The sequence below is a fragment of the Hemitrygon akajei genome, chromosome 21 (genome assembly GCF_048418815.1).
Source record: "Hemitrygon akajei chromosome 21, sHemAka1.3, whole genome shotgun sequence".
Taxonomy (NCBI): domain Eukaryota; kingdom Metazoa; phylum Chordata; class Chondrichthyes; order Myliobatiformes; family Dasyatidae; genus Hemitrygon; species Hemitrygon akajei.
Window position 1 is genome coordinate 19,458,402 of NC_133144.1, and position 14,077 is coordinate 19,472,478.

Below are 14,077 nucleotides of genomic sequence, written 5' to 3' on the forward strand. Positions count from 1 at the left end.
CCCATCAGACAGTGCATTCTAAGCCCTGCATCCTTAAAATCCAGTTTTCCTCCTTGTATTTTGCTGTCCTCTGATTTATTAACCCTTTCTCACTGAAAGCAGTTTTGCTCTCTTCATCCAATCTCTTCATAACTTCAGTCATAGAGCACTATAGCACAGAAGCAGGCTCTTCGGCCCATCTAGTTCATGCCAAACTGTTATTCTGCCTAGTCCCATTGACCCACACCTGGACTGTAGCCTTCCATACCCCTTACATCCATGGACTTATCCAAACTTCTTTTAAATATTGAAATTGAACCCACATCCACCACTTCTGCTGGCAGCTCATTCCACACTCGCACCAACCTCTGAGTGAAGAAGTCCCCCTTCAGGTTCCCCTTAAATATTTCACCTTTGCCCCTTAACCTATGACCTCTAGTTCTAGTTTCACCCAACCTCAGTGAAAAATGCCTGCTTACAATTGCCCCATCTATACCCCTCTAACCTCTTGTCGGCCATCTAAGAACAAATCAGCTTCTCCAGCCATGCACATACTGCTTCGTTTGTGGTATTATGCTAATAAATCTTTTATAAATGTTTCCTAAAGCTCTCGTGTCCTTTCCAGTGCATTGCCTAGAACTTAATGGAGCATTCTAATTACCGGGCAAACTATAACTTTCTGGCTTTTATAAACCAACCAAGTGAGCTTGTGCTGGACATGTGTAACTTTCTTTTAGCACAGAAACCAAAAACTGTCTACAATTCCCCCCAAGTGCATCAAAGACTATACAGAAGGGATAAGACTTATTGTGGTTCATCTCTCCTTAGAATAAGGTTAGATGTAGATTAGAAGCACAATCTGGATGTTAATTTGCCCGAGTTCGATGTTGAACTTGTTACGAACCCCGTAACTGGGTCACTTACCAGCAAAGATAGAGAGGTCCGTTGAAGTCTGATACTATTTTTAACAGTATTTATTAGTAAAAATACACAAAAATAATATCAATGCAAATATACAGATAATATACATCGTCAATACTAAATCTAAAAGTGCGGGTATAATAATAATCAATAAGAAATAAGCTCTATCGTTGTCTAGGGGATAATGTATTGTCCGATGGAAATATAAAGTTCACTCAGTTCATGCAGGCTGCAGCCTTTGGGGACCGCTGGGTTGCAATGGTTGGAGAGAGAGAGAGTTTTGGGAGAAAAACTTGCCGGCTTTCCTTTTATGATTTCGATCCGTCGGGAGTCCCGTTGGTGTGGCCGTTCACTTGTGGCCTCTCCTTTAGCTAAGCCATTCTTCTGTGATGAGCCCGCCACCCTGGCAAGGGAGGACGCACACGAGCCCTCACCGGCTGTCGCTATTAAATGCTGTCACGGGATCTCTAGCGTTTCTCCTGGTGTGTCTAAAGGGGTTGTTCCCCAGACCCTCTTTTATCCTTACTCACAGGGTCTCAGATGTCAATCAGGTTGGGATGATGCAATCCCTCAACCAGCCCACTCTGGTTGTCCCCTGAGGGGTTTCAATGAATAGTACAGTACTCAATACACAATTCCATCTCCAAGGGACAATGGCCGTTATCAGTGGTTCCGTTTCGCTGAGGTCAGGACACATTCCAAACCTTGTGTATTCTGGACGTCTCTCTCTCATTTCCTGGGTCCCAGACCTGAATTAATAGCGATCTTGCGATTCTCAAAAAGGAGGGGGCAACTTTGTACCCTTCGGCCCCTCAGAGTTGCTTCACATTGATAACAAACTTTGAATTACTAGTGTCTACCAATTCTATTCTTCAATTCATCTTTCCCAAACCCTCAGGCTGAGTTTGAATTAAAACACAGTACTCCAGGCCGGGTATAACCAGAGCTTTGTAGAAGCTTAGCATAACTTCCTTCCTGGTATGCTCTGTGTTTCTATTAATAATGATCCAATACATTTTAGCAGCAATTTTAATGTCCTATCACCATCAAAAATGGGTGTCTCCACATGGGTATCTGAGCCCTGTATCCCTCTTTAACATTGTTCTGTTTAGATTTTATTGCCTCTTGTTCTTCCTGCTGGGAGCTTATCACTTCCTGCTCCTGTGAAGTTTCACCCACTCCATCAGTCTGAGAGTATCTGTCAGGAGTCTACTAATATTTCTCCCTTTGGTAATTTATTTCCATGGTTCTTGACATCTTCAGATTTTAAAGCAACATCCAACACGTTCGTTCATTAATTTTCACATTTTAAAAAAAGCCTTGATTTAAATAGAAACCCTTGAAGGGCACTTCTCTATATACACCCCCTTCACTCTGAATATCAACTATTCGTTACAACCTCTGCCTTCTGATCCTTAGACCATTTTATATTCTCACACGCACTCTCACACACACACACACACACTCACACATTCACTCACTCCTTAAACCCACTGTCTTTCTTTGTCGCATTTTCTCACAGTTATTTTGAACAGGATGTCGGAGCTATTGCCCTTGTGAAGGTGAGTGCTGCCCAAACACACTGAACTACTTTGGTCCCCACTCTTCGTTAGATCAGCCGTTCCACACTGTGGCAAGGAAGGAGCTTATGTTGTGTTTTGCAAGTCAAGACAGTGTGGTACTTGCAGTGGATTCCAGTGGGGGTGTCCACAAGTGCTTGCTAATTGAGGTCACGGATTTGGTACTTACAGTCCAAGTGTCATTCCTTCAGCCAAGTGGGGAAGGATGATGGTGGTCAGGAGGGGATTTCTTGCTCATATCTGATCTCCTGCCGTGGTCTTAAAAAGGTGTGGAGCCAAAGTTGATGTGAAGTTCACTTTAATGTTTGTGCACAAGTGCCATAAGTTACAGGAACAAAATACTTCCAGCAGCATCACAGGCACGTAGCTACAGATAACAGCACAGAGGATGTACAGTAAAGTTTACATAAATCAAATGAAACTGAAAAAGCACTATGAAATGAGACAGTTATAGGAGCAAAAAACATACAGGGAGAAGTCCATGGTAGCCGAAGAGATGGTCTGAATGGTTCTGTTGCTGAGATATGGTCGGGTTATGCAGGCTGGTTCAAAAACCTGATGGTTGTAGGGAAAGCAGCTGTATTTGAACCTAGTGGTGTGGAACTTTAGGCTTCTGTACCCTCTGCTTGATGTGTCTCTCTATCTCATCTATCTATCTATCTATACACGCACACGCACACACACACACACACACGCACACACACACACACACACACAGACACACACACGCACACACACACAACCTGCACCCGCACTACTCTGACCAGCCACTGGGTGGCACCTCCCGAGCCCATCACCATGATTAACTCAACAGCACCACCTCTGAGCAATCCAGACAGATTGAGCCTGCAGCAAGAGACGTTTCAGCCAACACAGAGAGGAGTAAAGATCCAGAAATTGTCCTCCAAAAGGTAAATGATATAACGTTTTGGGGACAGGAGATCCAGAGGAATCTTACCCCGCCCCCATTGGTTTAGACTGATATGCTTGAGTTTGTACTGTCCATTTGTTTTGAAAGCTTTATTTGGGTGAAGTTGCATTCACACTATTCATGTTAATGCTTGTTAAATCTCATGGTATTGGCTTAGTGTGGATGGTTGGATGTGCTATAGAGTTAGTTCCTTCAGCCCATTTCGTCCATGCCAACCCTTTTTGCCCATGTACACTGATCCCATTTGCTCACGTTAGGTCTGTGTATCTTGTCTGTTAGATTCTGTCTCGTAAACACAGTCATTGGATTTGACTCCCTCTCCCCCTCTGACAGCGCATCCATCTATCACCCTCTCTCTGTGTAGGGGGAAAAAGCAACAGCTTTCCTCTGATCCCCTTTTAAAATTCCTTCCACTCACCTTAACCCTGCATTCTCTTGTTACTGATACCCCTGCCATCGGAAGAAGGTTTTGATATTTACCCTGTCTATGCCTCTCATTGGAAGAAGGTTTTGATATTTACCCTATCTATGCCTGCCATTGGAAGATATTTTGATATTTACCCTATCTATGCCTCATTGGAAGGTTTTGATATTTACCCTATCTATGCCTCTCATTGGAAGTAACTCAGAGGATTTGTAGCTCCGCTAGTTTCTGTTTCTTATACACTTCTCTCAAGTCAGCCCTCAGCCTCCTTTGTCCAGAAAAAACCTTCCCAGCCGGTTCTATCTCTCCCTATATTGAAAGTCCCCCCCCCCCCCCCCCCTTCTAGTCAGCAACCCAGTGGATCCCCTCTGCACTCTCTTCAGTTCAAGCACACGCTTCCATTAGTCTGGTGAGCAGAATTGCAAATGATTCTCAAAGTGCAGCCGCACCAATTTTTGTAAAATTGCACCAAGGTCTTAACTCTTAAATTCTCTGCCCAGCCTGAAGCATGCCGTAAATCACCTTCACCACTCTATCTACTTGTGTTCCCACTTTCAGAAACGCCAAGGTCTCTGTTCATTGACATTCCTTAGGGCCCAGCCAATCACTCTATATGTACAACTTGTAAATCTGTAAATTTCGACTTGAGACCTCCAGCATCTTGTGTGTGTATATGTGTGTGTCCAATAGTGCATCACCTTGCCCTTGTCAGTATTAAATTGCATCTGCCAATATTCCAAACGATTTTCTGTTTTGACCTGTAACCTCCTGTAATCTTGGACAACCTTCCCTGCCATCCACACCATATCCAACTTCTGGGTTTGCACAGACAAGCCCACATTTACATCCAGGTCACTAATCTACTTGCTGAGGTTGGTCTGTTTACTTATGCTCCTTATTCTTACCCTCCAGGCACCCTGTGTACTTTGGATATATGCCTTTCTCAGCTGGATGATGTGGGCACCCTCAACGTCTACCAAACCGTCCGCCGGATGCGAACACAACGAGCCTTCAGCATTCAGACTCCTGACCAGTATTACTTCTGTTACACAGCCATCATCGAGCATGCTCAGAGGCAGAACCTGCTGTCAGCCAATCATTAACAAGAAAATCAACTCTCCCCACCCCCCCATGGCCATCCTTCCTCTGCCCTTCTCTCCTGTGTAGATCATAAAACACGTCTGCGCGCATGCAGATGGCTTCCTACAATAGACAACTAGTACAGCTGTAGACAGCCACCTTTTGTGATCATACCAGATCCTAGATTTAGTACTAGCCTTAATTACTTGGATATGACTTATTTTACAAAAGTTTTAATGCCATCATTACCAGTAGCTATCTTCATGGAGCATATAGACTTTTCCTGAAGAAAATATGTTACAGTTCATTTATTCCATTATGTAGCATTAGAGGTAAATTCTACGGTACAAAGACATGAACAGCCATTGAGAAAGGAAGGCTATAATTTCTTCACAGAGACCAAACTTCAATCCTTAGGCAGCAAGTGGCTCCAGAGAGAATTCTATCATGTGTTGTCTGTGGACCAGACTTTTGATTTTTCTTTTGAGAAAAACTTGTTTATGACATAAGAAGAAAAAAAAACAAAAAATATTACCTCCAGCATCATCTGAGGAATGGCAGCAAGCACTGAACTGTACATCTGTTACCTTGGGCTGAGATTCACATCAGGTTTGCCACATGGACTCTGCCCTGGAGGCTGTACCCACATCAACATCGTTCCTGAAGTGAGCTGTAGAGCTCAACATTGTCAGCTGAGCTGTGTGTTTGTCACTGAAGTCCGTGCCTGTGAGATAAGTTTACTCTTTGTGCCTTGTCTGTTACTCCAGCTGCAGCTGTACATACCGGCAGCCAGAGTATTGTTCAAAGCTAAACCTTTCTCTCAGGGGCTTTTATTTACTTTTATGTCCTTTCGCTCTCTACCCCCTCCCACCCATGTCCCCTCTCGACCCCCCCGTGCCCCTCTCACCCCTCCGTCACCCCCTTCCCCCCCCCTCACTTCTCACATTTACTTGTTCATTCCTGCTCTTTTTCCCTTTTTCCTCCAGGCTGTTTTATCATTCCTTCTCACTTTTGTTTACTCTTCATAGTCTTCCCTTTTCTTGATTTCTCTCTCTCTCTGTCTCTCTGTCTCTCTCTCTCTCTTTCTCTCTCTCTCTCACTCTCTGCCACACACTCTCTGTCTGTCACACACTCTCTGTCTGTCACACACACTCTCTGTCACACTCTCTCTCTGTCACACACTCTCTGTCACACACACTCTCTCCCTCTGTCACACACACACTCTCTCTCTCTCTCTCTCTGCCACACACACACTCTCTCCCTCTGTCACACACACACTCTCTCTTTCTCTCTCTGTCACACACTCCCTCTCTCTCTCACTCTGTCACACACTCCCTTCCCCCCTATCACCTCTCCTTCCTCCCCCTCATCCCCACTCCTCTCCCCCACTCTCTTTCACATTTCTCTCACATTCTCTCTTCCACCCTGCCGTAATCAGGTCTGCTGTTCCTCCCTGGCCTTTCCTTTCCTGTTCAGTCTTTCTCTCGGGGGTGAGTGTGTGACAGTGACCTCACTGTTGTGGACATGATGTGAAGTCCTGCTCCTTCCACGGCGGCAGCAGGAGAGCAGAGGAGGTTGCCAAAGCCTGCTTGATGCTGTTGGTCTAACACTGGTTCCCCGTACACAGCCAAGCTGAACTTGCCACCAACTTTATCCTGAACCGCCTGTGTCATCGAGACCTTGTGACATTCTGAAACCCCTTTCATGTTAAACCATTGTAATGCCATGGTTTACTGCAATTATCGTTGCCATCCAGCAGAACAGGTCCTGAATTTGATTATAAATTTAAATCTTTTTTTCCCCTCATTACTTTCTGCTGCTGCCCCGTTGTAGGAGATCTATTGCTACTGCTGGATTTTGCTGTCACCTTGAATATTTTACCAGCTCTCATCAGCCGTGGGCTTGCGTTGCTTTGTATTTTACTGACTGGCTTGTGGCGGCAATCTTTGAAGCGGATACCCTGTATGCCGCACACACTGTTCGTCATCAGCTGAGAGCAATTGTGCTGCCCCTGATATTTGAAGAGATTGTATCACCACCATGAAGGTTGTTACCCAGGATCAAAGTTCTCAATGCCATCATTTTGCAAAGGATTTTTTTTTTTGCAAAAAGCGAAAGAGCTTCTATTTACCATGAGGTACCTTTTTAAGAGATGAACTGTCAATACAGTGACCAAATCTCCAAACATCTGTTTGAATTTTGTTGCCTGCATTTTTGCGTCATGTTAAACCTCAGTGCAATTTCTTGTATTGTGATGATTGTTACCTGGTTCCTCTTTTATTTTGGATGGAGCGGGGTGGTGACAGAGGGCAGGCAGGCAGCTGGGGAGCTGTGGTGAGAGCAAAAGACCCTTGGTCCTCCTCCCCCTCGCTGTTGAGTGGGTGTAGTCCATCCCACACAGCGTAGAAACCAGGGATCACTGTGACTGGTTATGAAACAGGTGGCTGGAATGACAGGCCGGCTGTAAACCAAGATAGTTAAAGAAGGCGATCTGGCTTTAAGCTAACCAGTACTGTACTGTGAACTGGGCTTACGGAATGCATCTCGTTCAGAGCCATGTCATCCCATGGATAATGATGTCCCATTTCACTTATCTATCATTTAAGGCATAGGTTTATAGCAGGGGTTCCCAACCTGGGATCCACAGACCCCTCAGTTAATGGTGGGGGTCCATGGCGTAAAAAAGGTTGAGAACCCCAGGTATAGGGTTACCAGAGTACACACTGTATACCCTGGACTTTGTCTTACACTCAAGGTAGGAATTATCCTTTAGCTTTTGAAGTCAACCCTCCTCCACGAGACTTGAAATGCTATTTAAATTTACTGATAGATTTTTTTGTTGGATTGGGTTTGAGGAGTTGATGGTCTTTGACTTAATTTCCTGCAGCAGGGAGGAATCCTAATGTTAGTTTTCTGTGCCTCTTTTTTTAAATATTAAATTTCAAAACTTCAGAAGATGTAAATTTTTGAGAATTCCTTCTCTGCTCAAACTCACCTCCGTGGTAACTCACCATCTCGCAGCCTGTGAGCCCCTGGCACCCTTTGTCCACCTTTTCCACCTGCTTTGCCTCTGTACTAGAAGTAGAAAATCACTTTGGCTTTATTCCTCCTTCCCTTGGGAAAATTCAGTACATCGTCATTAATTGAGTTTACTTTGGGAGTCTGAAGGAATGTTTCTGAGCTCCTCCTCCCTTACAACTCCAAATAATACAGGCTAGTGTATGTAGTCAGTGTTCCTTCAACACTTGGACCCCTGGTAATACTCCGGTGAAACGGCACGTGGTTTATCTTCTCTGAAATGTGTAGCTGGAATTGGACCCAGTACTCTAGGTGAACTATCACAGGGCTTCATTTAGCTGTAGTGAAACTTCCACCTCTTTTATATAATAACACTTCAGGGCATACAGGAAGGCAAAAAAAAAGTTTTAAATGACTGTTTCATTTTACTGATGTATAATGGATCCCTAAATCTGTCTGGACTGTTAATGTTCTTGCTCAGGGGTGGCAAACCTGAGGCACCCATGCCCAAGATGACAAGTGAAAAATTGTTGTTGGCATGCGACGTGCAGTGCCAAGCCTCAGTTCTTTAAACTCTACCCCTAATAAAAAGCTACATAATGATTTTCTTTACTGCTAAATGAAGCAGTGAATGAATTTTTACAACCTGAGAGTAGTGAGATGTTTTCACAGGAAATGTCTCACAGCAGCTTGGCACCTGCTAGATGGTTGTAAGAATATATGACATTGGATGATGAATTTTGAAATCCTCGCAGACCTGGTGCACACATCAGAATTTCAATAGTAAATGGTTGAGCCAATTGGCATTGGCTTTACTCTGCTTATATTTTTCTTCTGTCAAATAAACACTGGATATTCAGTGATAATAACAGGAAATACTGTATGTAGTCTAGTGCCTCTATTAATATTTATTTTCCAATTGTCTTTTCAAAAGATTAATAATATTTTGAATAGATTTTCTTAAAATGCTTCATTTATTTCAATCTGTCACTGTAATACATTTATTAATAGTAAAACAATACATGTAAATAAGCAACAGGACTCATGTTTTTCCTTTAAAATGTCCATAATTAACATTACTAATTCATTAATTAATGGTGATCTCTGCTGAAAATTACCATGGCACAAAAGAGAATTTGGGCACATGCTTTCACAAGGTTCGCCACCCCTGTTCTAAACTGTTGTATTGACCAACTTACCATCCACCTATTGTACATGTTAAACAGTAGTTACCTGAACAGTATCTCCTTCATATGGATGGTATCTTGATGACCCTGATCCTATTTGAGCTTGTTTCTTCTGTACTGATTTGTTTCAAACATATTGGACTAAAGTTATATTGTTTTATAAACCTATAGCAGGTCGTGTATTTGCAACGGAATGGGCACAGTGACCAAAACTTTCTGTGAGGCCCCCTAGTTTCACATTACACATTCAAACAAGCTACAAAAGAAAACGTTGGGCTCTCAGCTTCACTTCGATTCTGAAATCTAGGAAACTTTTCCAAATAGTCCTGCCTTTTGAAGTTATTTTTTTCCTCTAAGATTGAAATATTTTACTCTCGTTTTTGCTCTCCACTGAATCAAAGGAGTCTAATAAAGAGCAGAGGCCATTATTCAGTAGAATACCCACAGTGCCTTTTATTGTATTATATTGAAACAAACCATTTGCTAAACTTGACTCCTAAAAGTTCTGGAATTAAATATATGTTTATGTGCTGAGAGAAGTGTTCGGAGTTATCAAAATTCTCTGCGTGAAGAGTATAAATGGGAGTAATCTCACAGAGAATAAGGGTAAATGGTTCTAGCTGATGGCACCTATAGGTGCAATTCCAGCTCAGGCCCGTCAGGGACAGAATCGACCCACCTGATCACTTATTCTTGCTGCCCATTATATCCAACTTAGATCGTCAGTTTTCGGTTTTAATCCTGTGCTCCGCTCAATATCTGGCAAAAACAAGTTGAAATCTGGTGGTTTAAGAAAAATGTAAACTTAATTCGTTAATGTAAAGGTAAATAGCTCCTTATGGAGCTGGCAAGGGAGTCTCCTTCCCATTCGGTTATTTGCTGCATTATTAACAGTTGTTTGACATCAATTGAAACATGTTGAGATGGTGCTGCTGATGGGCTAAATGCTTGTTAATATCTCAGATCTGTCTATTAATGGAATTTAGCCAGATATGTGTCAGCTTGTTTGAACTGAATCCAGCCTCCATTCCTGAGTGACCTCTCTGTAAACACAGAAGGAGGTGGCTAGACAAGCAATTAAGAACTTAACGCTTCCCTCAATGAGCACAAAGAAAAGCTTTGGGGGTGACTATAATGGGAGCTGTATCGTGTGAAGGATTTTTTTTCCCCATTCACTTTTCAAAGCACGTCACACTTCTGAGCAGTGAGTGAGCACTCTGTGTTAGTCAGAGATGGCAAGATCATACTGGAATTCAAAGATTTGGTGGCAGGCGAACTGGTTAATATTGGCCCTTTTGTTCAATATTATACCCTAGTCTGTAAGCTGCAGAGCTCCATGGAGGATTTACCTCACCTGCCCGGCACACAGCAATCGCTGCTCCACTACTTTGTAGTGTGTGTGGTCCCGACTTGCTTTCCCGTTTATCTCTCTCCCCTTAAACGTTCCACTTGGATCCTGGTCCTACTGTTGTACCCCAGTTCATTTATAAACCAGCCACCATCCCATCAAGCAGAAAATAACACTCACACCCGTTATATTCAGCTATTCCTGCTATGATGTTGGCCTTCAGCTTCATTAATGCCATGTAGCCCCTGGGCATGGTTGGCCAAATGGCCTGTTCCCCTTCTGTTTGTCTCAGTGACAGCCAATTCCACTTCCCTGTGAAGAGCTTTCCTCTCCAGAAACCACCTGCAGGTCAGGCTGACTGGGTGATTATCCCCAGAGCACTGCATGTCTCTCTGCCCAGACCATAATATTAACACAGAGGAGTCTCTTCTAACCCTCCAACAACGATCTGTACCTCGGAGCTTCTGCTGATTGTATCTGGAGCCACCCCTACCTCAAATGTGAGGGTAGTCGCTGGGTGTCAAAACTGATGAGAAAGCTCCAGAAAGAAACCCTTTGTTTGATATCGAACATAAGACATAGGAGCAGAATTAGGCCATTCAGCCCATCAAGTTGCTCTGCCATTCCATCGTGGCTGATTAATTATCCCTCTCAACCCCACTCTCCTGCTTTCTCCCCATAACCTTTGATGCCCTTACTAATCAAGATCCTATCAGCCTCCACTTTAAATATACCTCATGATTTGGCCTCCCATAGCTGTCTGTGGCAATAAATTCCATGGATTCACCACCCTCCAGCTAAAGAAATTCCTGCTCATCTCTGTTCCAAAGATATCTCTATCTTATGAAGAGGACCCCTTGCATAAGATGCACTAACACCCAAGGGAGGGGGGGACTCCCTTTTGTTCTTTGGTCTAAGTTTATGGATGTTTGTGCATCTTTGGACGGATGCATATATGCGTCTGCAGTGGTGTGTGTGTATACGCTCATCTCTGCAGGGATGCGTGTGCAAGTCTGCGCCTCCCAGCCAACATCACACAAAGCAGCTCAGCCAATCATCATCGCCCTGCAGTTTTGTGGGAGCTTGGTGTGAGCAAGTTCCTCCTGCGCCCTGGCACAGCTGCACTAATTAGAGCCCCAAAACATACTTGCTTCATAGATCGATATTTAAAGTAATCATCTTGGTTTGGAAACACGCTGAGATAGTGAAAGATGTGCGTGGGTCCTTCTGAAAAGGACAGCGTTGGTCTTCCACAGTTTGGGGTTCACCTGTACTAAAGCTCGGTGGCAGAGTTGCTCTGTAGTGGAGCCCCCAGCCTTTGAGAATGTGGCGGAAGTTTGACGTAACTGAGAACGTGAGCAGCCGACCTTCAGTCCTTTAATTGACGGCAGAGTTTAATATAGTGAGTACTTGGTACGAGTATAGATTAAAGGCCAGTGGAGGTGTAGAAGGGGAGGTTATTTGGGGACACAATTGCCTTTGGAGCGAATCCACACCTTAATGAAAGAAGTGCTTCCGGAGATTGCCACAGACTTTAAGGTGACACCTCATGGTCTGCGACTGGCTGCCCGTGATTGTGCCATTTGTTCAATGGAGTAGTGTGTTCTGGGCAGTTAGCACCTAGGATTAGCTGTGACTAAAGGTGTACAGAGTAATGATCTACTAGCAACCTGGTATGAAGGATGTGCTGAAATAATTTTGGGCACCAGGATTAAATATTAACTATCACCAAGCCAGTATACTTCAACCAGTCTCTGCACAGACTTGGGGCTATGGATGATTTATGTTCTCATATCCCACTGGATCCTGGCTGTCCTGCAAGGTTCTTCAAACTCCAAGTAACAAAAACTAAGCTTCCTGCCACAGTAATTAATCTTTCAAACTGCAGGGCTGGATTTTCAAACCATGATCTGGGTAAAAATCTACGGGCCTCTGCAAGGGATTGGTCAGGAGTGGTGGGGAAGCTGAGAGAGACTGTCACTGTGTGTGGTCTGTACAGAGACGTCGGATAGAACCAGACTTGGCCACGTGATAGGCTCTCTTCCCCCGTGTCTCTCTGAAAGGCTAATTGTATGGAGGCTTTCTCCATATCCTTTAAATTTTACAAGTAATTATCCACTTTGACAGTAAAGCTGTTAGAGATTCTGTTTGGGCCAGTGTTTCTGGGCGGGTATTCTTTGCACTGTCAATCCCCATTTAAAAAATGTTCCTTTGCACTTTTAGCAAATACCACGTTTCTAATTCACCAACCTCTCCAGTTAGGTTTTCCTCGCTCACCCGATTAAAATCCCTCATTATTTAGACTCATCTATCAGATCTTGTAACCTGCTCTGATCCTACTTGGTGAAGTTTGCTCTACAGTGTGCGTTAATGGATTTTGTCATACTCCTGCACACTGCTCAAGTAAATAACTTATTCAGTGTAGGGGCTGTGGTTGTGGCCCTGATACTGTTTACTCATAAGTATTGCCATAACTCACTGTTGGTTTGACAGTAAATATTTTAAATATTGTGACTTATTAAAGGGGCATCAGCCTCTTGGGAATGTATCTTGCAAGCTATTGTTCTTGATGCAAGTGTTAGTGCTTACCACCATGGTAAATCTGACTCACAGCTTTTCCAGCTGTCGTCCTACAAACAAAATAGTTTCTACCACATTTTGTGCTTTGTCTGTGCCCTTTAAACTGGAAGCTGAAGGCGCCTTTAGTGAGTTCAGCAGGTTGTTCTCTGATACTGTGCCGTGATTGTCCATATTCAGGACAAGAGTTTCACATCTTGCACTAACTCCTGCAGAGTGGCTGAGCATAGAGTGAGAATGCAGTAGAGTGTCAGAACACACACATAACCTGGGTCTAGCATCTGGCACTGTCTCAGGGACAACCTGCAACATACAGAGTACTACTTCCCTAAAGCTGCTGTCAATACCACCTTAATCTGTGGCGAGCAGATCACTTATTTCCAGAGTTCGCATTTCCCACAATACTGTGGCCCAGATACGTCACAGCTTCAGATTACTGGGACCACAGATTTCAGCTCAAATTGGTACATGTTCCAAAGTCATCAGACATGTTATGTTCCAGGACGTAGTGACTGAGATACAAACCCACTTCTAGTTAAAGAAGGCTGCCACACAATAGGTTAAAGTGCTTTAAAAATATTTATTGTAACTCAACTGACAAAATTATGCTTTGTGAAGATTGTTATTACATTACATATATTGTTAATTCCTGTTCTTTTCCAGTGCTCAAGTAATGTACTATTTATTATTTTTTTAAGTCAATAAACCATTTTATTTCACTACATCGGAGATTATTTATGAATTGGTTTGGTAACAGATACTGTATATTTCACTTTACTTCCAACATCACAGTTGTGATCACACTTGAAAAATAGATAGACTACAGCATGCCTGGGGAAATCCCAGGGTGAGAGACAGTGTAAGTATTGAGTAGACTATTTTGTTTAATGTTTTGTGGCCTCCTGCTGACCCTACCGGTATCCTGACAGCATTAATACTTAGACTGAAGCAATTGATTGACTTCGACCATTTACTGAAAGAGGAAGAGGGGAGACGTTGCAGTTTGGGTTCGAGGAGGGATCTGAGTTGGTT

General features: G+C 43.4%; 1 protein-coding gene across 4 annotated transcripts in view; it reads left to right on the top strand.

The window, feature by feature from the left end:
* The window catches only part of ptpn9a (protein tyrosine phosphatase non-receptor type 9a), a 247,289-nt gene extending 233,522 nt beyond the window's left edge, over positions 1-13,767 (top strand). For all 4 annotated transcript variants that reach the window (XM_073024937.1, XM_073024936.1, XM_073024938.1 and 1 more), the window contains exon 13: positions 4,748-13,767. In XM_073024937.1, coding sequence (XP_072881038.1) covers positions 4,748-4,938 — 191 coding nt within the window. In that variant the 3' untranslated portion in view covers positions 4,939-13,767. The remainder of the gene's footprint in view (positions 1-4,747) is intronic.
* Positions 13,768-14,077: the final 310 nt, after the last annotated feature.